Here is a 25,123-nt window from a genome sequence, read left to right on the forward strand (position 1 = left end):
TGAAATTCTGCTTCAGGATAAGTAACAGCTTCAGGCCTGAAATCTTAGGGGGTGCTCTCCAAGGACATGCCTGCATTAGGAAATTATTTCAAAATAAGCTATTCCCTGGGGAAAGCAGGAGTACAGATTGCAGAATAACTAGCCCCTTCTTTTGAAATATCAGTTTTGGTAATGTGGATGCTTCACTTACTGTTTCAAAATAAGGAGGATTATTTTGAAATAACTCCCTAGTGTAGACCAGGGCTGAGAGCCTAGAAAGGCTCTCTAGTCCTGCAGAGGTGCAGCTGACACTGTAGCTCAGATAAATATGTCAGATAGTGCCACACTGTCTTGATGGTTTTGTGATCTAAAGTCACTCGGGCTATGTCTGTAACGTCAGTTATTCCCATCTACACAGCAAACCCGTTATTTTGAAATAACAGGCTTCTTACTCTGACTTCTCTAAACCTCATTGTATGAGTAAGGGAAGTCAGGGGAAGAGTGCTCTATTTTGAAGTAACTGCTGTGTAGATAGCAGCAAAAGTCAAAATAAGCTTTTTCAACATAAGCTACGCGATCAGAGTAGCTGAAGTTGCGTAGCCTATTTTGAGTTGTACCCTGCTGTGTAGACGTGCCCTCAGCTGTTTGCCCCAAGATTGGCACAAAAACTAGAGGTCTGTTATAGATGAGCTGAAAATTCAGCTTTTAGTATTCATATTTGCACTGTCTTCTACTGTTAATATTCCCATAACATTCACCATTGTAAAGTTACAATATTTGGAGAAAAGTATCCATTATTTAATTCTGTTAAAAAAAATGTATCCTTGTTTATCTCTCACCTTTTGCTCCCTGGAATCAGATCTGCTGAAATGGAGAAGAAAAGAGCTGCTAGAAAAGGGGTCTTAGATTATTTGTGGGGGGGTGGGAGTTAAATCAGGGAACCTTTCTCTGGAGGCTGAAAGCAATGAATAGCTGGGAGGTAGATGCAAATATGTGGCTAGGCTGAAATCCAGATTCAGAGGACAGAATATTTTTCAAATAGAAACAGGAAATAGCTTTGGATCTAAACCAAAACAAACTCAGATTTACATATAGGGATTTTGAACCAGAAATCCCCTGGATCTTGAATTCACGCGTCCATTTCTGAAATTTTAATTGGCTTACTGGGGATTTCAGTTTATATATATATTATCTTTATATATTTAAACTACCATAGCCTAACACTTAGTTTTCTTGGTGTGTTTTGTTTTAAAGCAAATTGATGGAGAAGCATTTCTATTAATGACCCAAGCAGACATAGTCAAGATAATGAGCATTAAACTGGGACCGGCCTTAAAAATCTTCAATTCCATTCTGATGTTCAAAGCTGCAGAGAAAAACTCTCACAATGAACTTTGAGTTTAATGGAAATTGTTTAGAAGCCAGTTTTCTCCACTGGAACTCATGTTTTATTCAAAGCACAAAGACTTGCTAGAATTGTCAAGTAAGAACTCTAAGAAATGAAGAAAAATAAGCCAGCACTGGTGGACTATTTATACTCTGAGAGCCAGTACACCTTCTGGAATGTGTGAGAGCTTTTAACAAGATACTGTATAAAAACTGCATCAGCTAGTCTTATTTGCCATACTTATGGCACTAATTCTTTCCTGAACTGTTATTATTTCTAACTTTATCCAGGCATCAAGAAAACCTTCACTAATTATTTATCCTATATTAAAACTAGGAAAATGTTAAATATGATCTAAGAATTCATGAGTTATATTTCACATATCCATTTTCTTTTTCAATAGCCTGCTATATATTATCAAAACAAAATTGTTTAGCCAAAAATTAGGCTACAAGTAGCCAGTTGAGACTGTTAAGGTTAATTTTAATTTTGTACCATAGTTTAAAATGCAAGGATTTATGCTACATAAATAACATTTTGCTACACTGTATAACTTTACAATTTATTAAATTGTCAACTTGCTAGTAACAAAAGAAAACATTTGGGGTTGAAATTAGCTTTTTTTGATAACTGAATGTTTTTACGTTGGCACAATACAAAAAAGTTGGGTGAGGTTTTCTTTTTTTTTTCCCCCACCAGCATCTTTAGTGTAACTTACCAAAAGACCAATATAGAGATGGCTGCAACTGAAAAATAAAGCTTAACTTCCACAGAACTTCTTTGGTCATGCTGCACCATGGCACTCCCCTAGGGAGTCCACTATGTTACAGCACATGAAGGAACATGTGTATATTGAAGTAAGAATATAAACAAAAAGGAGAGCCATTTTCTAAATCTGTACAAGCTGATCTATTGCAATAATGGAAAAGAGTGAAATACTGAGACTGGGACCTCCATATAGGTTTCATGCTCATAAGCTTCTTGAAAGTCACCATGATTCAAGAAAAAGCTTTGCAGGTAAGGGGAATTATAGTGAGGAAGAAAGGAGATATTCAAAAGGAGTGTGGTCCTCACTATGGATTTCACCAGTTCATTAGCAGGACTAAGGTGTCCTACAGCAGGCATTTTGGAAAGAGACTATTCTTCCTTGAAGGATTGTTACAAGCATTTGGCAGGTAAGGTGTTGCACTCAGTATATAATTCACAATATAGAACAGATGCACTTTAAGGTAGAGAAGGCCTACCTACCTATACATTAAGAACTGACCTGGAACATTCCTGGTGAGAATTTTCTTCACAGGAAGAGGGCTGACTTGTCAGCACAGTTATCCCCATGCAATCTCTTATTCCCAGTCTTGGATGGGGGGAAATGTTCAGCTTTTTCATTCAAAACAAACAGAACATTTCTATCACATACAAGTCTGGGAAAATCTTCCTGTCATTTTTCCTAATTTCTCTTTTTGGGGGGTGGAAGTCCTTAAAGTTTTACAAGAGCTCCTTGTGCCACTTGCAGACCAGTTAAGTTACTGGTACCTGCCACAATTCCAAGCAAAACAGTGTCAGTCTGAAGTAAGTTGCACTGCTCTATTAGTCTCCTTCCATAGCATTGCATAAATAATATTTTTACATTTTGTTCAAAATTTGTACTCTTGAACTTCAGTCTTCTTGTATCAACAATACAAAATAAAATTTGAATTGGAGAAGCTTATGTTCATTTACTTAATACTCACAACTGAACTGTTCTATATGACAGTGTGAATGCTAAAATCAAAGCCTTATTCAATACATAACAAATGGGTTTTTTTCTCCTTTTCTTTATCTTTAATAAAAGGTTAAAAGGCTTTTAATGGTGTTTGTGCAATGGTATTAAGCAGACTCTGTACTAAATTCTGAATCTTGTTTAACATTGTTTAAAACAGTGTTTGGCAACTAAAGTGTTAATAAATAAGTAGAAACCGGCATTTTGGGATAGGATAAATTGTTTTTGAAGTTTGTTTTGAAAATTTGAAATGTTTTTAGCTTGTTGGATTTGCATTTTCTCTCAAACCTTTAATGTTTTTGCTTTTAAAAAAAGTTTTTTAGGGGTTATCTTTTAACAAATATTTTGGGAGGATTGGGGAATCTTATTTTTGTCATTTCTGTGTTTGATCATTTTAAAATTTCAATGAAAAGGCATTTCAGAAAAAGAGAAAGTAGTTAAATGCTGTGTTTTAAAAGTATGCTAAAGCAGACTTTTACTTAACAATTTGAGTAACTCCTCTTGTTAACAAAATGCCAGCTTAATTCTGAGTTGCTACTGCATTAACTGTGAATTAAATCTCAGAGCATCAGAACCCAAACTTTTTCTAATTGTTTTGTTTTTTAAAAAAAAATTCAAAATTTTACAGTATGTTTTCCAGATTTCTATGTCAATATAAAAATGTTTCTCTCTGCAGGTGAGATGGCACAGTCTTACTGTCACAGGTTAGAGTCTCATGATAGCCATGGCTGTGTCTAGACTGCATCCCTTTTCCGTAAAAGGGATGCAAATTAGACATATCGCAATTGCAAATGAAGTGGGGATTTAAATCCCCCCTGCTTCATTAGCATAAAAATGGCTGCCGCTTTTTTCTGGTTCCAAGTTTTGCTGGAAAGAAGCACCAGTCTAGACGCAGATCTTTCGGAAAATAAAGCCTTTTCTGAAAGATACCTTATCCCTCTTAAAATAAGGGATCTTTTGGAAAAGGCTTTATTTTCCGAAAGATCCGCATCTATAGACTGGTGCTTTTTTCCGGCAAAACTCCGAACGGGAAAAAAGCGGCAGCCATTTCTATGCTAATGAAGCGGGGGGGATTTAAATCCCCGCTTCATTTGCAATTGCGATATGTCTAATTTGCATCCCTTTTACGGAAAAGGGATGCAGTCTAGACACAGCCATGTTGTTCCACAAAGAGTGGTGGGTAAAAGACATGGTCAGAATCTGCCCAGACCAAAATGAATGTGAATTTTTGCCACCTTTAAGTGTTGCAAATGGCTCATGAATGAAAAAGTGGTTCGAAAAGAACATAATTTTGTTGCTTCTTTTTAAAGGAACAACATGAATTCCATCAGGTCTAACGTTTTTCTCCAAGTGAGTAAACGTAACCACTAGTGCATTGTTTGTGTAATTTTCCAGCTTGAACTGTAAAGGGTGTCAAAAGATGGTAGAAGCGCTTTCCATCTGGGCCCATCGTGGATGTACAGCCAAAAAAGTGATTGGAGTTTGGTTTGTTCTTAAAACTGCTACTGATGTATGTTTGGTTGGTTTTAGCAGCTAATGAAGGGAGTTGGAAGTTCTTAAAATGTATTAACATCTGAACGGTTTAACTGTAATTTTTGTAATAGTTGATCTATACTTCCCAATTCTGGGATAACAGCAGAGGCAGCAAAATGTTTACTAAATTAAATCAAAGTATGTTTCTTACCTTTGACTTAGCCAAAACTTGTTCCAAGAGGAATAAAAAGCTCTTTTGGAAAAAACAAACTCTTCCACAAGTGCATCTAATTTATAAAATTAAGTAAGACTAAAGTTGCTCTAGAATTTCCATTGAAAATAATGAAAATGCTCATGTTTTAAAAACTAGAAAAGCCAGTACAATAAAAAACCATAGTTGAGTTATAAATATTAATACAATTCCACTGGAAAGAATTACACCAACTTTTATCTTCACAACAAAGGATTTCTTCTCACAAAGAGTCAACTGCTCCAAAAGACATTCCCCCTGAGACTAGTGTTTCTGATGTCACTGAATGTTCAGACATGCAAGTTCTTCCGATTCTCTCTTTACTTTCTTTGGGAGGGATTGTGGACTTTTCATCTCCAAAATCAGTGATTCTAGAAAGTTAAATGTGTTGTGGATCCTTCTTGGACACTGGATACCAAACACGTGAAATGCAGCCAACAGAGCAGCTAGAGCCATAGTACAATCATCCAACTGGGCCAGTTTCTCTTTTTCTACATACAAAGCAAACTCACATGTATTAACACTGAACGGATTTTTTACTTCCAAGACCGGTGTTAACACTTTAACCTGGAAAAAAAAAAAAGTCAAATGTCACTTGGGTGAGCTGTAGTGTAACTTGGATAAAGGTCAAGAGCATTAATAGTGCTTGAAACAATGCTGTGAACTTAGTTGATAAAACAGTTATTTGAGAGCTTAGAATGGCATAAATGCCACTGTTAACAGACAAACACTGAGGCTGAGAGCCAGATCCAACAAGAACTTAACTCCCATTGGAATCAGTGGGAGTTAAATGCCTAAACATTTTAAGGATCTGGGCTTACGGGTGCAGTAGTGCTTAACTAGAAATACGCTACGCAAATTGAGCTACGTCAATTGCATAGCTTATTTCGAAATAGAGCCCTCTGCCTCCGACTTCCCTTTCTCCTCATACAATGAAAGTTACAGGTGTCAGAGTAAGAAGTCCTCCAGCTTGACAGTATTTCGACTTTATTTCAAAATAACTGCCTGCCATGTAGATATACTCCAAAGGCTGTGTCTAGACTGGCATGATTTTGCGGAAATACTTTTAACAGAAAAGTTTTTCCGTTAAAAGTATTTCCGCAAAAGAGCGTCTAGACTGGCACGGATGCTTTTGCGCAAAAGCATCCGTGCCCAGAATAGACGCACTTTTGCGCAAGAAAGCTCCAATGACCATTTTAGCCATCAGGCTTTCTTGCGCAAAAAATTAAGGTGCCTGTCTACACTGGCCCTCTTGCGCAAGAGGGCTTATCCCTGAGCAGGAGCATCAAAGTATTTGCGCAAGAAGCACTGAATTCTTACATTAGAACATCAGTGCTCTTGTGCAAATTCAAGCGGCCAGTGTAGACAGCTGGCAAGTTTTTGCGTAAAATCTTGCCAGTCTAGACGCACCCTAAGGCTATGTCTACTCTACAAGGTTTTTGTGCAAAAACGGCGGAGTGTCTACACCTCAAGCACGTTTTTGTACAAAAAAACACCCCCAAAACAGTATATCAACAGGACAGAGAGCTTTTGCCACTAGAGTTACTCCTCTCCCCACTAGGAATAACTCCTTTTTGCACTACAGCTCTTGTGCAAAAAGGCATGTGTGGCTGTTGTGCAGGGGGTTTCTTGCACAAAAAGGGCCATTCTTTTAATGGCAATCAGAGCTTTCTTGCGCAAGAGCATCCATACAGTGTGGCCGTTCTCTTGCACAAAAGCACATCGCTTTTGAGGCTGGATGCACTTTTGTACACGAAGTTTTTGTGGAAGATCTCTTCCGCAAAAAGCTTCTTGCGCAAAAACCCTGCAGTGTAGACAAAGCCTTGGAGCTACGTCTACACTTGCTCCCTAGTTGAGACTAGGGATGCAAATGTAGGCGACCGAAATTGCTAATGAAGCGGGGATTTAAAGATCCTGGGCTTCATTAGCATGATCTCACCGGCGCGTTACTCTGCTCAACAGTTGTTTTGAAAGTGAAAGTGCGTGCCAGGATACGTTTGAACCAAACCCCTTGGTTCGATTCGAACTAACATTAATCCTCATTTTTTGAGGAGTAACGCTTCACAGATCATGCTAATGATGTGTGGGATATTTAAATTCCCGCTTCATTAGCAATTTCAGTCGCCTATATTTGTATCCCTAGTTCAAACTAGGGAGCAAGTGTAGCCGTACCCTCAGTGACTTGTTTCAGGAGTCAGTAGCCTTTCCTTAGATATCTGACAACAATGAACGGCCCATGTACTTCTAAAACAAGGACATTATAAATTTAATACATGTGGCTGAGAATGGAGCAGAATTTTGTTTGCAAGTGCAACTAGCCTCTGTGGCTGTATTTCTGTACCTCCTCATTCACAGCAGCAAACAGACTGGAATCATCTCCAAAGACATCTGGCAGAAGTAAACATGTGGCAGTCATTTTCATATCTGTCAAAAGCAAAGAGTTGTGCTAAATTAAAAATAAAAATATTTTGAATATTTAATTATCAGCATCCTTGAAGTGCAGATGGATATGTATGAAGTAAGAATGGTGAATTATAAGATTGGTAGTTGATACCATGTCACTTACTTTTATTGATTACTATTCCAGCATACCTTGAACAGTAAACTTCACCGTCTGAAGTAGCCAACATAAAGCCAAAGTACAGTAAAACCTGTGTTATCATGCCGGTAACCTAAAAATTCTGGTGATCTTGGGGGGGGAAGGGATATGGTGTGCTAGGGGAGCGACGGGGACAGGATGCAGCCTGGTAAGGTGGAGGTGGAAGCCAGGGGGCCTGGCCTGCTGGCAGTACCAGGAGCTGCGGGCAGAGCCTAAATGTTTGCTCCTAGCTGCCGTTTGCCCCACCCCCAAGTAAGTGCCACAAGCTTGTCTGAGGAGCTGCCCAGCACTTAAAAGGCCAGTTTCCCTTTTTGTTTGTTTTGCTTTTCCCAGTGTCACAAATGTGCCGGTTTCTACAGTTTTCTGATACTTAAGTTCCAGACAGTGACCTTGGGAAGAATCTTAAATGTCATCCAGTAAGAATGCCAGGTTGCTGCTTTTTGATCAAATTAAGATTATAGTTGAAGTTCAAATGCTTTCTGGAAGTCAATGAAGGAAGAGCCCTCCTTAAAATAATCTAGGCCATCTTACTGCTAAGGCGGGGTTGTTCCTTTCAGTGCATTTTAAAAATATTTTGTATTCTCTATTTTAGCTATTCTAAATAATATTTTCCTGCTCAGTTCTCTCACCACAAATTGTTGGCATTTTCTGAAAGTGTGGCATTAAGATATATGCTACTTAAGGATTTTTTTTTGTAAACAAAAGGGAAAGTGGCTCTTCATCTCCACTCAAAATTCCTCCCTTAAGTTGTTAGGCCTGGTCTACAAACACTTGATTACTCTCCCAGTTTTGGAGATGACAGTTTTCTTTTGAAGAGAATTCCCCTATGTGTTGTATTGCCTTACGGAAGCACAAAAAAACCCCTCTCACAGCTGTGGCCTGTGACTGTGTCTCTCTTTTCTGTATCTCAATCAGTCACCGCACTCCCCTCGTGCTCCAGCCTCACAAGGAAGGAGAAAGGGTCAGGTCTACCCATCCAGGGCTGGATTTACTTGCCCAGGGCTAGTAGACATTGTGGTGCTCCACAAGGCTGCAAAGTCTGAGCAGGTGGTAGCACGCAGAATGGGTGTGGGGGGAAGGAACGGGTTGAGGCTGGGAGACTGCATGGCTGGAGAACCAGTGCTGGCTCTCACTGCTGTGGGGGAGGAGGGGAGGAAGCCAGATCAAAGCAAGCTGCGGGCCACAGGTTTACCATCCCTGCCATAAGCTTATCTCCATCAAAAGGCTTTTCATGAATTAGGCTGTGCATTCAAACATGTCTTCCGCCTGGGGGTTTTGCAGGGTGATTGGTTTGGTTTGACCTACTACAGTGAGCACTCAAACTGGAAAATCACAAGAAACAACCAGTCATACAAGCACAATTGCTTAGTTTTAAAAGGCAAGATTTTACAAAGCTACTACTGAGGAGTATTGCACAACCACAGAACATTACCCTTAATTTGACCTTCATTGCTTCCACGTTTGAGTTGCTGTTTCATCTGTAAGAAGGGAGCTGCAGTTTTGGAAGAAATGAAGGGTACTTCCAAGAATGAGTGGAGTGTTTGCCTCTGCAGAACCACACTTTCCATTCTCCTCATACTCGTCAGTGTTCTACATGGAGGTTTTGGGAAGCAGTGGAAAGGAACTGAGTGCAATCACGACCTTGCTCTCTTTTACACCAACAGATACAAACACTTCTGGGTGAACAAGCACACTCTCACATGGCTGCAAAGATTATGGCTTTTCAAAAGGCTCATAAGAACAGCCACAATGAGTCAAACCCAAGGTTCTTCTAGCCCAGACTCCTGGGAGTGAACAGAACAGGTAACTGTCAAGCGATCCATTCCCTGTCACTCATTCCCAGCTTCTGGCAAACAGAGGCTAGGGCCACACACCAGGCCTGCCCATCCTGGCTAATAGTTATGGATGGACCTATATTCCATGACTATATATCTAATTCTTTTTTGAACCCTGTTAGTGTTTTGGCCTTCCCAACCTGCTCTGGCAAAGAGTTCCACAGGTTGACTCTACTTTATGTGAATAAATACTTCGTTTCGTTTTACACCTGCTGCCTATTGGGTGACACCTAGTTTTTGTGTTATGAGAAGGAGTTGGTTAACACCTACTTATTTGTTTACTTTCTCCACACCCACTATAATTTTATAGACCTCTGTCATATCCCCTGGAATCATCTCTTTTTCCAATCTGAAATGTGCCAATCTTACTAATCTGTCCTCAAGAATGACAATTGCGTACAAGCATGTGGATCTGCAGAGGCAATATACTGGAACTAGTTATTAGTAAGTAACTCTTCCTTCCATATTTCACTATGAACAGACTTTAACCTCAAGAAAAGTAATTTCCAAGATCATTTATTTCGTTTTTAGACAATAGGTTCTCACATTTGGTTTCCAGGTGGAGCCTCTAGAATTGTCCACGTTTACTAGTTTGCCAATGGTATGCTAAGGTTATTATCCAATTCCCTAGGATACAGAAGCACAAATCTATATCTGAAATATTTCATTTCCTGCACGTTAGCAATAGCTATTTTATAGAATTTCTTCCTTTACCCATTGTTAATTTTTTCTTTTCCTATTAGACCCAGAAATAAAATCTCATTTAAAATAAATAATCCCTCTCCTCATTAAAAGGTTTATATTCTCTTTAGTAATTCCTCTTTACCACATGTACTTTTAACTGGTTCCAGATGTTTGAAACAGTGGGTTTTCTACAGATAAATAGAAGATAGTCTAACAACAGAAGACCGGACAATTATGTACTACAAATCACAGACAAACAATACATAGACAGTTTATACTGACATTTCAGAATGTCTTCCTCTGTGTGCTGTTTCAGATTTTCTCGCAGCATAACAATAATTGGATTATTTCTCAAGGAGTACAAAGTCAATACGTTTTCTGAATAAACCTCCAAAATTTCAACTGTTTTCTTATAAACATCCATTTGTGTAAGAAGCTGGAATTCCCTAAAAAGCTGAAGGAAAAGGAAAATTTTATTTCAGTATTTTAAATAAATGAATTAACTGTGGGGTGCATACACTAAAGATGGCTAATAAACTAGCAATAATTTCTTTCTGAGGAGGAATATTCAATGTTTCGTTAAATGTATCTAAAATACCACGTGATAGTATAGTTCCTGGCATGTGTAAAGTACTCATTAGTGAATATTTTGAAGTGGTGCCAAGGCAGGAATATGCATTTACTAGTAGGTTAGTGGCAAAACTGAGTATTAATGGATGCTTTACTAAACACATGTACTAAGCAGTCCCAAATGTGCCATCTTGCCCGTATCTAGATCATAACGTGCAATACTGTTATTAAAGACACACACAGTATTACCTCATAAGGACATCTTAAGAAGGGAAACACTCGGAGAATCTCTTTTAAAGGTGTCTTGTTACTGATCATCTTTCTTCGCATTTCTAATGTCATGTTCATTCTTTTATCAATTTCTTCCCAGTTCCTCTCTGTTTTCATATATTCTTGCTTAAACCAATTAATATGTTCATCCATCTCAGTGTCATGTCCTTCAAGATAAACAATCTCTTCCTGTCAGCAATACAATGACAGAAGGTGAGAAATTACTCTGCCCACAAATATTTTTACCTGTTGTAGGACCTACATGATTTGTCATGTAAAAATGGCATGGTTTATTGTCTTTCAGTCTCTAGATTAAATGTATTGAGTTTACAAACAGAAATTTGATAATTATTACCTCTGCAAACCACCTGGATTTTGAAAATCCAGACTAATTTCTTGAGCTAAAATTACTCCCTCCATGAGCCTTCTGAAATCACATAGACACGGTAAAAAAAGCAATAAAAAACTTAAATTTGGTGGCAAATTTATAACTTTAGGATCATGGTTCTCCTTTCATTTCTAGTTTAATGGCAACCACAATTTATATAATTTACTTGTTGGTGTTTTAGAAAAGTTGTTTATTCTGCAGTTGCAGACATAACAGTTTTCCTAAAAATTATCAGGAAGTCTCTACTGACTTATAAAGCCTATAATTAGTAGGAGCAGTTGCCATCAGAAACAATAAATGCAGCAGCTTGGAACCATTTTAGCTTCTACTGAAGGAAACCAGTGAATCTGTCTGTTGAAATGAGCCTGGGATGTTTATAAAAGAGCCACTGGTCAAACTACCCCTCAAACTGCATTTACACTAGCATTTTCCACTAGGTCTCCCACTGATGCGAACACAGTGACGGAAAGAGATTTAGACAGGGCTCACGCATCATCACCAGAATGTCATCTAAGAGATGTAATTAGAAAACCATCAGGGGCCAGTTTATACTATCAATCCAACTATTAGCACTAGCAATGGGAATTTCCCCCTGGAAATACTAGTGTAGACAAGGCTTTCAGAGCTGGCCAATACTCATATAAACTTTCACTCGCTGCCTTCCACCCTCAAGAGTTGATCAGAGATTCGAACTATATACATTATCTGCCAACAACCACTTCAATTCCTATAGCAATAGTCATCCTAATAGACCCCAAAATGCTTATAGTCTATATTCCAGGCAAAAAACCTTTGTAATCCTATCATCTTAATGTGAAATGTATTCAAGGAAAAAGCCCTCAAAACAAAAATTAATAGCTTAATCAGGTTCTACTTTATCAATACTTCTCTCCAAAAATATGGCACTGCAGTTATTAATATAAGCTTAAATGCTGCAGTAGCCAGAAACTGAGGCATAATGTGGATTTAAAATACCATATGTTATTTTATTAGTGGCTCTCTGAATTCTGAGATATTTGGTTTGCACACAACATACTGGGGTTTTAATTGCCATAATCCTCTCCTTCCCCTTTCTTCAGTCCCATCTTACTTCCTCATCAACTGGTAGCAAGGTTGAATGCAATGGCAGTTATCAAGGGCTCAACTCTGCTTCCATGTTTTGTAATATTACAGCTACAAAGAACAAACAGCTCATGTCAGAGGAAGCAGGTTCCCTTTTGAAGCCCCTCTACCACAAGAGGGGTCGGCACTGGGAAACGGGTAAGAAGATGATGGACAGGGAAGAAGACATGAAAGGAGGTGCAAGAGAATTGAAAATAAAGCTCAAAGTTTGTGATCCAGCTGCAGTTTATGGAATTACAGTTTGGCTGCTGCAGACAATGACAAAACCAGCTTTATCATCGTTAGTATCCAAAAGTTTTCAAGCAATGCGACAACTGAAGTTATGTCAAATAAGCACGCTGCTGTTGGAACTCTATTTTAGCACTTCAGAATGGTAACGCATGTTTGAAATACTTCAGAGCATTTTTCCCTGTAATCTGTTTATAATCACAAAATTACAGTCCAGTTGAAGGGAGTGATTGTCAGCCATATACACACACGTTGGTGTATTAAGCACTTAGCACCTACCCCTCAGCATGACCACGGCACAAAGGACAGTGATTAACAAAAGCACAGCCTCCCCACTGCACACATGTATGCATTCACTTTCACGGTATGTATCCTAGGCTTCCTTTACATGATATTAAAGGACAGTATTATAACGCCAATTAAAAAGAAGTGAGGATACATGACTGACATCTCCCACTCCAAATGACACTGTTGCCTTTGATGTGAATTTTTCAGCCACCTAGACTGTGCGGCAATCGCTCATTTCTGGAGAAGTAAATACTCTCAATGACTAAGGGCCCTCTAAGCTACGTGGCTTCCCATTAAGCCCCATGCAGGGACTCAGGGCTGGAGCAAGAACAAATCTCTCCCCCCCCAAACCCTGAGGCTGCCAGGGATGGTGAGAGGTACCTCTCCCTGCCGACTCCAGCACTAAGCTGCCACAGCCAGAGGATGGGGGCCCCACCTCACCCAAGCCTCAACCTTCTGTCCCACTCTGAACCCACTCCCCAACCCTGAGCACCATCTTGCACCCCAAAGGCCTCATCCCCAGGCCCAGAGCCTGTGTCCATTCCAGAACACCAATATACATCTCAGCGCCCCTCCCCAAATTTGGAGCCACCAACTGCACCCCGAGCCCCTAATCCCCAGCCCTAATCAAGAGTCTTTGCAGCCTAAAATCCATACCTGCAGACAAAGCCCTCACATTCTGATAGCAGTGGCAACTGGAGCCCTGAGCCCATTAATCACCACCAGAGCCCCGCAGCGCACGCTGGGTGGTGCTGAGGCTGTCTGGGAGAAGCTATCCTTAGCCCTTCTGCCTGAGGCCCCAGAGAGTTAGGGTTCCCACCCCCACCTTGCCAATAAGTCTTTCAGCCTCACTACATAAGACACAGAACAGAGTCAGTGTGGCACGAGATGGCCATAGATAAGCTTGGAAAAAAGCACTAGGACTAGGGTGTGACCTTCCCTCCATTTTCGTCTTCACTCACAACTATCAAGGCAAGCACAGCCAAACCCCAGAGATCCTGCTACACAGATGGCTATGCATACATAAGTCACATTTTAGGTACTGACTCTATTAGCCAAACTGAACTCGGCATCACACATTTCCAGGAACACTGCAATGACATAAAAAGTAATTGCTGAAACACCTGATCCACTGGCAACTGTGACAGTGGACAAAATAACATTCAGACTACTGAACTTAGGGAGATTGCTTACCTAAATAAAAACATGAAATCCTCATCCCTAAAGAAAATGTTTTTCTTTCACGATGCTCTACATGATCTATATAAATTAGGGATGTAAAATCCAGGTTAATCAGTTAACTGGTTAAACCTTAGGTTTAACCAGTTAACCGATTAATCAGGGTCCCTCCTCCTGGTTACTCGTTCATATCTCTAACATACACATGAGTGAAATAAACAAGAAGCAGCTGCAGTGTCAGACTGATGGGGGCATAGGAGCCAAGTTCCCACAAAGCTGCATGGCTGCACTTCTTCCCACTGAGGCTACATCTACACTACAAAGAAAAGTCGGAAAAAGATACACAAATTGCGAACCGCAACTTGCATATCTTTTTCCACTTTTCTTTCAGAAGAGGCTTTTCCGAAATTTGGCCCATCTACACGGTGCCAAATTTCGGACAAACCTGCTCTTTCAAGACATCCCTTCTTCCTCGTAAAACGAGGTTTATAGCGATGGTGAAAAAACACATCCACTTTTCCAAAAAAATTTTCAGCAAAGCGGACACATTCCTTGGATGCAGCAGTGCTTTTCCAGGATACCTCCAGTATCCCGGATAAGCGTTGCAGTCTAGACATAGCCTACATCCTGCGCAAAGGCTCAAGGCTGCAGCAGGGAGAGATCACTCTCCCCAAGCCCTGAAACTGCTGGGATGAGTCGGGAGGGGCTCCTTCCAGCTGGCAGGGGGAGCACCTCCTTGCTGTCCCCAACAGGGAGCCACCCACGCATGGCCAAGCCCCAACCTCTGCCCCATCTTGAGCCCTACCCAACGCTGAACACTCTCCTGTGCCTCAAAGCCCACACCTGCACTTCTGGCCCAGAGCCTGTATCCCCTCCTGCACCCCAACTTCCAGTCCCTCCCCAAGCTTGGAAGTCGCCTCCTGCACCCAAACTCCTTATCTTTAGGTCCACCTCAGAGACTGCACCACCAGCCAGAGCCCTTACACCCCAACCCTGTCCCAGCTCTGAACCCCTCAACACCAGCCCCACCCTAGAAACCGTATCCCCAGCTAGAGCCCTCATACTCCTGTATCCCAATCTTATGCCCCAGCCCTGAACCTCCTCCCTCATTCAGAATCCCTTGGCCTCTTTCCCACCACATGTATTTTCTTATGTGTACCAATATGACGATATGTCACACACCACCTCCACACTGGTGCATATAACAAAATTCTTTCCACTCAGGGGTGAGAAGCATTAGAGAAAAAACTGCATAGAAATGTTTTATTGCTCTTTTTAAGGAACTCTCTCTTTTTAGCTTACGTAAGAAATTATTTAGCTATACACACCATCCCAAAGCCCTAACTTACTCGGAAAGAGCTGCAGAACGCTCTTGTGTCTTGAGGGAGCTGCTACCCTGGTCTTCCTGTCCTGATCGGTGTTAGAGAAAAAACTGCCCCCCCAGTAAAAAAGTTTGGCCAGGCTGCTTTTGCTATAGTGGGCTGCAGTACTCCTTGGGAGAAACCGGCCGCACCCTTCCTGCATACCATTGCCTTTAGAAAAAGGGAAGGTGCGAAGAGGGTAAAATAGCCTCAGACTCTCCCACCCGTCACCTTGGTATGAGAACTGCAGGGCTTACCTGGTCGCATGAAATCTGCACAGTTTCGGCCCAACCCCTGGGACACAGACCCCCACTTGGTGACCATTGGGCCATATATGTTAATATGCAAGCGTGGGAAAGCGATGTGCAGATTTGGGGATAAATACCCATCGCACAGCTCACTCGAGGAGGTCTTCGCAACACACGTACCACCGTGCATGTGCCTTCCCGTATATTCCAAAGCGCTGCCGGCCTGATCAACCGACCAGCCGCCTCCCCCAACTCTCGGACGTAACCAAGGCCTTCGCAACCGAATCGATATCTTTGAAATGTTCCGTGTGCTGTGTAAGTTGGTATGTATGATTTGATTTTCTTTGTTGTATAAGCTTAGTGTTGTAGTTGTTTTGGGTAGTACATAGAGTTTGTAATTATCACTGTTATTTAATTGGTGTAGCTGGATATTTTTAGAATAGAAACTATTCCCCTTGCCCTTCCCATATTTCTGACACGTGTAACTAGAAATCGTAGAATAAATATAATAAATACTGTAAATTCATTATTAACATGGTCTATTAAAAATCTTAGAATAAATACTATAAATTCATCACTGTCATAAATAAATATCTTTTATTTGCTAAAGCGGTCCACCTGGTTCTGTCCTTCCCCCCCACCCCTTGGGTATGCATCATCGGACCTGTGATTCTCGCAACAATCGGCATCAAGCAACTGCATTTCCTGCTGTCATTATTAAAATGGCAGCCTCCAGATTAGTAATACCTTTGGTGTTTTAGCAAACCTTTTCAGGTATGTGCATTTTGATGAGAGAGTTACGTAGGTAATATCAGTAGCTCTTTCCCTAGCTACTGCAAGGAAATACCTAATTCATAACAAGCTTTAGACTCCTACTTAGGCCCTTGACTCACATGGCTGTGAGAATCCTTCTACCCTATGCTCTGGCAGTAAAATGCATTGGTTTGCCAAAGCATTAAATTTCCTTCCTTCTGTGGGTTTAACTCGAGAGCACTATAGATTATTAGTCGATAATGAAATGATCTATCCTACCATCACCACATGCCTGTAATTCCAATTGTTATTTAATTGGGAGCAACATATATGTCATCAGAAGAGCAGACCCTTGAAACTTTACTGCTATATTAGTTTTATGACTGATAGTTATTAGAAAAGAATAGACTGATAGAATCATTAGAATAGAATCATAACTATAGTGTGATTGTGGATGAATAGTTACTTTCATAGCCAAACTGGCCGAGAGTAAAAAGGAAAAAATAGATGTTTAATTTATGCTTATTAAGTATTTTAAAGCAATTTTATTTATACCAAATTTGAGATTTTTGATAGAATGAGGAAATCTGGCATTGGTTCAAGGCTATATGAATAATTTCTAACATCACTTTTTTTTCCTTTATTAAAAATAGTGTTTAACTCCGTGCTTCTAAGGGAATATTCCATACATAACTTCCTTATTACAGAACTTGTGTATTTGATCAGCTCATTTTTTCTTAAAGGCTTATTTGCTAAATACATTCTTACAAATGAAAAGCTGTCTATGAGCTATTAATCAGCACTCAGTCTCATCTACATGCTTGAATATTTAAGATCTTTTCTTCAAAGAGCTATACTTAGGGTGTGTCTAGACTACTGAGTTTTGTCGACAAAAGTGGACTTTTGTCGACAAAACTATACCAGCATCTACACTACCGCTGAGTTTTGTCGACATAACGTCGACAGAACTCAGCAGTTTTGTCAACATAACGTTGACAGAACTCAGCAGTTTTGTCAAAATTTTACGAGGCATAACACCTTCTGTCGACAGAGTTCTGTCGACAGAAGGTGTTATTGCCTGTAGGGTTGCGTCTAGACTACAGGGTTCTGTCGACAAAGCAGCTTGCTTTGTCGACAGAACTCAATGTGTCTGGACGCTCTTTGTCGACAGAAGTTTTGTCGACAGATACTGTCGACAAAACTTCTGTCGACAAAACCCGGTAGTCTAGACGTACCCCCAGACTTCTTTTCCCCTTTCCCTTTTAGTTTCTCAAAAGATGATTGTAACAATAAACAAAAAGCTGTTTCAACACAAAGGTGACTGTCATTCAGTGGGGAAAGAAATAATCCCTATGTATACATGTGTGTAAGACTTTACAGTCCCAGCCTGCAGTGGCATGTAAACTTTTTTCCAAGAAACTAAGCTTACACATAGTTTAAATTATGTTGCAGTCAAGTCTTTAACATGGTTTGACTCACCAGCATAAAAAGGACAAAATTCTTCTTTTAAATAGAAGCAGCCATGCACTCCATGTAGGTGTAGGAGTACCATCAACCATTCCATGGCACCACGGAGGGAGGGCAGAGACATACAGTTGACTCCAGTAGTAGCCCAGGGTGTCTACTGGGTTTAGTACTGACAAGGGCAACGCCAGCACTAGCTGTTTCCACACCATTTGTGTATCAGGTAGGGACGATCCTCCTCTGCCTTTTTGTCCCAACCTCTCTCAGAGTCCAGGACTTTGCCAGGGCTGAATCATTTATGGCCCCTCCAGCTGGGTAAGCAGCTGAGTCTCTCAGTGAAAGTGGGGCTGGGCTCAGCACAAGTCGCCTCATGACCGGGACCAACGTTGGCAGCCCTGCCCTCTGCGGCTCTCACGTTACTGTGGTGGTACTCACTGCCCTCTAGTGAAGTTACTGCTGTACCTCTGTCAACCCCACTTCCTGCACTGGAACCAGCAGAGACATACCTGGTGCCATACATTACTATTTCTACTGTGAGCACCTGTCCTCTCTTCATTTTGCACCATGGTTGAATCAAACTGGCTGTTTGCAGCTGCAGGCCTGGTTCCATCTTTTATCACCTGAAGCCCAGGACTCCTTGGTATCCACATCAGGATCTTCCTCCTTCCATTGTCCATCACCTGACCCACAGTGGGGGCAAAGGGCTGTGCATGCACGTAGCACTGTGGGCACCAGGCCTGGCGCTCAGGCCCCATTACTTTAAATTTCTGCAAATGTTATTTGTCAATAAACGTGGAGACTCCAGCATGGCAGTGGAGAAAACAGGACGCTGGCTACACAGTGGCGAGAAATCAACCTGCAGCCCCTCCTCCTCAGGACACAGACTTAGAAGTGAGGCTGTATATGACCCTGACACGGTGCAAGGACTGGGCCTGCTCCAGACACACCCCGTGGCCTTTCCCCTCCGCATAGTTATGGACAGGCCCAGTAGGATCCAGGTGTGGATCCAGATGTGGGATGGGGGGGTTCTGTGGGGGAAGGTATCTGCATGGACAAGGGCTTGTTGGAGGTTTCGTGGTGCTGGGGCAATGGGACTCTAGGTGAAGGTGGTTGCAGCTCAGTGAAGGGGGAGGGAGTCTGGCTGTGGGAGGATGGAGCTGAGCAGGGAAGTGTGGGTGGATGGGGCTCTGGATGCTGGGGAATTGGCGCTTGATGAGTTACAGATCAAGGTGCAGCTGGTTGGGGCTCAGCGACGTGGGGGTTCTAGGGGCAGAAATGGGGTGTCTTAGGGTGGGGGTTCAAGCAGAGAGGGCTCAGCGGGGGATGGTCTGGGCACAGGGATGGGGGGCTACATGCAAGGAGGTGGAGTGCAGCAGGAACATGTAAATGCAGGGAGGCTCCAGATGCAGGGGGTGAGGCTAGGCAGTGTGGGAGGTTAAGGTGCTAGTGAGGAGGCTGAGACTCAGCAAGGGATCTGGGTATGAGGAGGTCCGGGTGCACAGGGTTCAGTGAATAGAGAAGCAGGAAACAGGAAGGAGTGCAGGGATTCCTGCAGCAATCGCAGTTTCTGGGAGCTGGTCAGTCACTGCCCCCAGCCACTCCTTGCAGGGAAGAGGAAGTCCAGTCCTCCTCCAGCCCAGCTGGGACTAGCAATTGAATGATGTGCAGGGTAGGAGCCACCAGCAGGGGCGACCCAGACTCTGCTCTCCTCCTACATGGTTACTTACCTCTCTGCCAGCTTTTCCGAGGACCTGCAACAATGTGCTGATGGAGAAGGGTACATGACCACTCTTGCAGGTTTCCTTTGCTTCCCTGTCAGAAAGTCCTTTTTATGCAGAGAAGCAAAGAAATCTGTGGGTAATATGAATGCTGCATGCATGGAGTGGTGCAGAATTTTCTCAGGCATAGTGGCCACCAACACCTTCCACAGAGGCCTCTGAAAAATCCAAAGTCTCATCTTGCTCCAAGCGGAGATCACCAAGCAGGCATGTGGCAGTGATCATCAATCTAGTGCAAGCCCATGCATTGGTGAACCTTCTCCTTGCAGAGCCTCTAGACTTATCCTGTCTAGGCACATCAGCCCAGGAGCATGATCTGGCACAGTTAGCTGCTTTGTCCTCATCACCAGATTCTGTGGTACCTGGCTCATCCTATTCTTCAATACTGGGGGAAGGATTTCAAGACATATCAGGACCTTTCACTTCCCTGGGTATTCAGGCAGAATTCCTGCAGAAGAATACTCATAAGTTTCTGGATACCCTGCAGTCATCTATTCCTGGGTGAGTCACTATCCAATTAACAACGTGCTTCTTGAGCCCTCTGGAGCATGCTGACTTCTATACTACCTACCACCAAGTGCCTGGAAAAATGCTACTTCATACCAGTCTAAGGATTTGAAGGTTTTTACTCAGGTCTGACTCTGAACTGCCTGGTCGTAACTAGATCTAAACAGATGGACTTGATGTGTAGGAAGATTTACACCTCCTCTTCCTCGCTACCAAATATGATTTTGTGAACTTGGCAGCTATGTCTAAGTTCACAGAACATCTGCCTGAAATCTCGAGGGAGGAATCTGGGGCATTTATTACTGAAGACGGTGAGAAGGGCAAGACTTTTTCACAGTCTGCACCAGATATTGCAGATACTTTGGCCGGTGGTGGCCTGAGGGGGTACCAATGAAATGACCATGCTGGCTGCAGAATTCAGGCATTACTCCCAATGTACAAGAGGATCTGCCATTCAATGGTAGAGTCCTTTTTGTCAGACAATGCACTTCTCCAAGGACTTTAGAGCTATCATATGGTCCTGGGGGTGCAGAGGAGCCACTATGGTGGCCAACAGCAGCAAAATATGCAGCACATATTTGGGAAGACTTTCCCTCCCACAAGACGGAAAAACCAACCCAGACATGGGCACAGGTCCAGAAGAGGACACATTCTAGTCCAACTTTCCCTCAACAGCCCCAAACCCCCACTTTGACTCCTTGGCCCAGAGCAGTGTTCCAGTCATCACTACCTTCTCCCCATCCCCTCTGGGGGTCATAACCCCAGGCCCCTTGCAAGTTGTGTGGCTACAAAGCAGCCTATTTAGCACCACACAATAGCTCAGGGAATCCACCTGGGAACCTTCGGTGGCAGCCACAATCTAGCCTGGTCTCCAAACTGTCACAGTTCAGGGAGAGGGTGACCACTGCAGCCAGGGCACCCAACCCCAATTCTACTATGATCTGGACCTGTCATGGCAAGAGCACCCGTAACCCCAGCCCTAACTCTGCCACAGGCCAGACCAGTCATAGCCAGTGAAAACCCATCTGTGGCTGGTATGGTCCACATCTACCAGGGTAACCCAGACCCCTCTCCCAGTCCCAGCTATGCTGTAGCCTAGACCTGCCATGGCGGGGACATTCCTATCCTGGCCCAAACCCAGCTTCATTCTGCACATGGGCAATCTGTGGCGGGAATGAGGCTGAAGGATTTGGAATGTGGGAAAGGGCTCAAGGTTAGGGAGGATGAGGGCTCTGGCTGGCAGTGTGGGCTCTGTGGTGGGGCTGTGGATGAGACATAGAGGGTGTGTCTAAACTACACCCCTCTGCCGACAGAGGGATGTAGCTTAGGCACATCGCTATTGCAAATTAAGCGGGGATTTAAATATCCCGCGCTTCATTTGAAAAGAAATGGCTGCCGCGGCACTTTGCCGGCAAAAAGCAGCAGACTAGACGGGTTGCACGAGGTATAAGGGATCGGTCGGAAAAGGCTTTCCTTGTCGACCAATCCCCATCTAGTCTGCCTCTTTTTGCCAGCAAAGTGCCGTGGCAGCCATTTCTTTTCAAATGAAGCGCGGGATATTTAAGTCCCTGCTTCATTTGCAGTAGCGATGTGGCTAATCTACATCCCTCTGTTGGCAGAGGGGTGTAGTTTAGACACACCCTTAGGGTGTAGGAGAGAACTCCAGGCTGGGGCAAAGGTTTGGACTGCAGGAGTGGGCTCAGGGCAGGAGGTTGGGGTGGGGGTGCAGGGTCTGGATGGGAGTTAAGGTGCAGGAGAGGGCTCTGGGTTGGCATATGGGGTCTAGGAGGGAACTCGGGTGGTAGAACAGGCTCAGGGAAAAGACTCTGGGTTAGGGTGTGCAGGGTCTGGGACAGGGATGTGGGGGTATGTCTACACTACCCTCCTAGTTCGAACTAGGAGGGTAATGTATGCATACCGCACTTGCTAATGAAGCCCGGGATTTGAATTTCCCGGGCTTCATTAGCATAAGCGGGGAGCCGCCATTTTTAAATCCCCGCTGCTTCGAACCCCGTGTAGCGCGGCTACACGGGGCTCGAACTAGGTAGTTCGGACTAGGGTCCTATTCCGAACTACCGTTACTCCTCGTGAAACGGCTCGTTTCACGAGGAGTAACGGTAGTTCGGAATAGGACCCTAGTCCGAACTACCTAGTTCGAGCCCCGTGTAGCCGCGCTACACGGGGTTCGAAGCAGCGGGGATTTAAAAATGGCGGCTCCCCGCTTATGCTAATGAAGCCCGGGAAATTCAAATCCCGGGCTTCATTAGCAAGTGCGGTATGCATACATTACCCCGTAGTTCGAACTAGCGGGGTAGTGTAGACATACCCTAAGTGAGTAGTCAACCTAGCCTAGGCTTATCAGTTAGTTGAGTTGACTACTCGCATTACCTTCCCTCTTGCCACCTCTGATACAGAGGCTTCAAGTGGGGGGGAGGGAGCCGACCTTTATAACATTTAAACTGCAGAGCCACAGTGGATGTATAGCTTCTGGACCCACTGTAAGCTGCATTCAAGGACCCCAAGCTAAATAGGGCCCCTGGGCTGCAGCCCCTAAAGCCTCTTTCTTAATCCAGCTCTACTGCTGGGGGCCAAACAAGTGTGCCTCTCCCTTGTGCAGCAGCTCCCTCCTGGCCCTGCTGCAGCTGGGGGAGGGGCACGCTCCTCCGGCCCCAGCTGGGAGCTGCCACTGCTGGCAGCTCTGTGCATGGCAACCCTGAACCCCAGCATGAAACTTATTAGATGGCTGTGTAGCTTACAGGGAACTTTGGTTCCTTTCCTTTGGGTGCCTTTCTTTGTGTTCTAATAAATAAATATACACAAAGCTCTTGCCAAAAAGGATGCCAATAAATATCTTGTTAAAGTGTGTGTTTGTAATGTCTAAATCATAGCGTTCTGGGAGCTAAGCCAGATACATTAATACCTAGAAACCAAATAAAAGGTAAAGTAAGATATGATTTCTTAATTTTGTTAGCATGATTTCTCAATCTGTGCACCAACGGTAGGTTTTGCATTTAAAATGTCCCTGGCATGTAAGCAAAGGAAGAAATGAGATAATTAAAATGAGAGTTGCCCTGAAGGAGACCTAAACATTCCAACCCCCTAATTCCACAGGGAGGAAGGCATCACACAGCAGCAAAAAAATTGCCAGCTGCCAACGTTCATAACATTAAGGCTCTCTCATGTTAAGAGTTCCTTTTTCCTTCCTCATAAACTCAACAACAGAAGCTAAATAATGGGTTTTGAGCATTGTAGTATAGGGAGTGACCAAACACGTAGGCAGCAGAGGCAGAAACAGTGGGACTGAGAAAGCCAATTTCCTCCTATAGGAAAGGTGTAGTATGCACTCCCATATTCCTCTGCTGGCAGAGTAGATATGAGGCTATGATCTAACCAGAGAGAGAGCCCTTGTGGACTGGCTAGTACTTTGAGAAGAACTGTATTTGCACTCTTCAAGCACCAGCAGAAAAGTTAAGGTTGCCTTTTGCATGAATGCAGGGAAAGGGCAGTCTGCATCTTCTCCTCGACGTAGTGCCCAAGACTAACCATAGAAGACATAAGAGTCTTTTATTTTATCTTCTTCTGTTTTTTGAAAGTACAAAAACTTTCAACTGGGACAAGCAGATGGAGGGATGTATTTATTCCTGCAAGCATAGCTCAAAAATGGGGATGAACAGATTTTAGGATGTTCCAAAACCAAGATGTATTTCTAGATTAAATATGTCAGTAATTCACAAATCCCAGAATACAATTTACATAGAAACAGTTTTAAAAGAATTACCCTTTTTCTCCTTCAATGAAATACCTACACTTCATAAACAGATGCAAAGGCGGAAACATACAGATCAAGCTGGAGGCCAAACATTGGACTGTGTGTGTGTCTTTTTCTATATACTGATGTAACTCAGTGGTTTAAAGTTTAACTGTACTTTTTAATAGCAGCATTCATATGAGAGGTATTAGTGTTGGCAAAGCATAACAGAACACTTAATGCATTTATGACAGTGTATACATCAATATTATCACACTTTATGTCACTTACCTGACAGTAATAGTTTCTTCTATAAATAGAGAATTCAGTTCAGAAAGACACAGCCCCTGCATATGTACATTCACAAGCATCGTATGTATCCTATATATTGGCACACAGACTAATTTTAACATACCACAGATGGAATACGGTGTGAAGAGAAGAGGGCACCAACTCTCTGCTCACATATGCTTATTTAGAGATAGAGGGCTCAGCTGTGACTGGACCAGGTAACTGAAAAATTGTAGCCCCTGGGCCTTAGTCTCTGTTGCGCCTCACTTTGAGTTGGATGTAAGTGACTGCACTAAGTGCATGCAAAGTAGGTGATCAGCACTAACAAAGTGGGAGATTTTCATATACCCGGGATGACCATTCTTACTGAGCATCTGAACTGCATCCGAGAATCTTGAAAAGTTTGAGAGCCAAGGTGTGCCTGCCAGGTTGCAGGGCTTCTGCCCCATGGGAGGAGCCTGCCAGGGCTAGGAACTTCAGCCGTGCCGGGAGGGGGTGTTTGAGACTTAACCTTTGCAGGAGGTGCCTGTCAGGGCTTTGGCCCTGCTCAAGACCCAGCAGGCATACCCCATAGGGCTTAAGCACGTAGAAGCTGGAATCTAACACGGAGCATATGGGAGTCACCCCCATTTATGTGGTGCCACAGAGCCCCCTTCCTGTACTGCAGTTGCTGCAGCCAGTAAGCTAGGAACTGTCACTGTGGGAAAAGGCAACAGTGAACAGCTGGGAGCTGCAGGGAGAGCCACTGCATTAGGCCCTCTCTGCAGCTCCCAGCTCTCTGTTGCTGCCTCTCTAGAAGGAGCCAGTACCCGGGAGCTGCAGAGAGGGGCTTCTGAGGGCAAAGGGGATGGGAGACGCTGGATATGCGGAGAGGCATGACTCAAGCGGTTGGGTGGAGGCAAACCTTTAAGCTGTGCCCTACCCCCTCTCAGCAGGCACCAGTTGTCTCTCTGCCACAAGGT

General features: G+C 43.1%; 2 protein-coding genes across 15 annotated transcripts in view; one reads left to right on the plus strand and one right to left on the minus strand.

Annotated features, from left to right (window-relative positions):
* Nucleotides 1-1,966, plus strand: part of L3MBTL3 (L3MBTL histone methyl-lysine binding protein 3) — a 159,604-nt gene extending 157,638 nt beyond the window's left edge. For all 8 annotated transcript variants that reach the window (XM_075924145.2, XM_006118582.4, XM_006118587.4 and 5 more), the window contains one exon: nucleotides 1,234-1,966. In XM_075924145.2, the coding sequence (XP_075780260.1) occupies nucleotides 1,234-1,377 (144 nt within the window). In that variant the 3' untranslated portion in view covers nucleotides 1,378-1,966. The remainder of the gene's footprint in view (nucleotides 1-1,233) is intronic.
* Nucleotides 1,967-2,040: 74 nt separating this feature from the next.
* Nucleotides 2,041-25,123, minus strand: part of SAMD3 (sterile alpha motif domain containing 3) — a 122,640-nt gene continuing 99,557 nt past the window's right edge. For all 7 annotated transcript variants that reach the window (XM_006118591.5, XM_075924149.2, XM_075924147.2 and 4 more), the window contains 4 exons: nucleotides 10,786-10,995; nucleotides 10,249-10,420; nucleotides 7,190-7,272; nucleotides 2,041-5,415 (listed from right to left, as the gene is read on the minus strand). In XM_006118591.5, the coding sequence (XP_006118653.3) occupies nucleotides 5,128-5,415; nucleotides 7,190-7,272; nucleotides 10,249-10,420; nucleotides 10,786-10,995 (753 nt within the window). In that variant the 3' untranslated portion in view covers nucleotides 2,041-5,127. The remainder of the gene's footprint in view (nucleotides 5,416-7,189; nucleotides 7,273-10,248; nucleotides 10,421-10,785; nucleotides 10,996-25,123) is intronic.

Source organism: Pelodiscus sinensis, chromosome 3 (assembly GCF_052426305.1).
Source record: "Pelodiscus sinensis isolate ZL-2025 chromosome 3, ASM5242630v1, whole genome shotgun sequence".
Classification (NCBI taxonomy): domain Eukaryota; kingdom Metazoa; phylum Chordata; order Testudines; family Trionychidae; genus Pelodiscus; species Pelodiscus sinensis.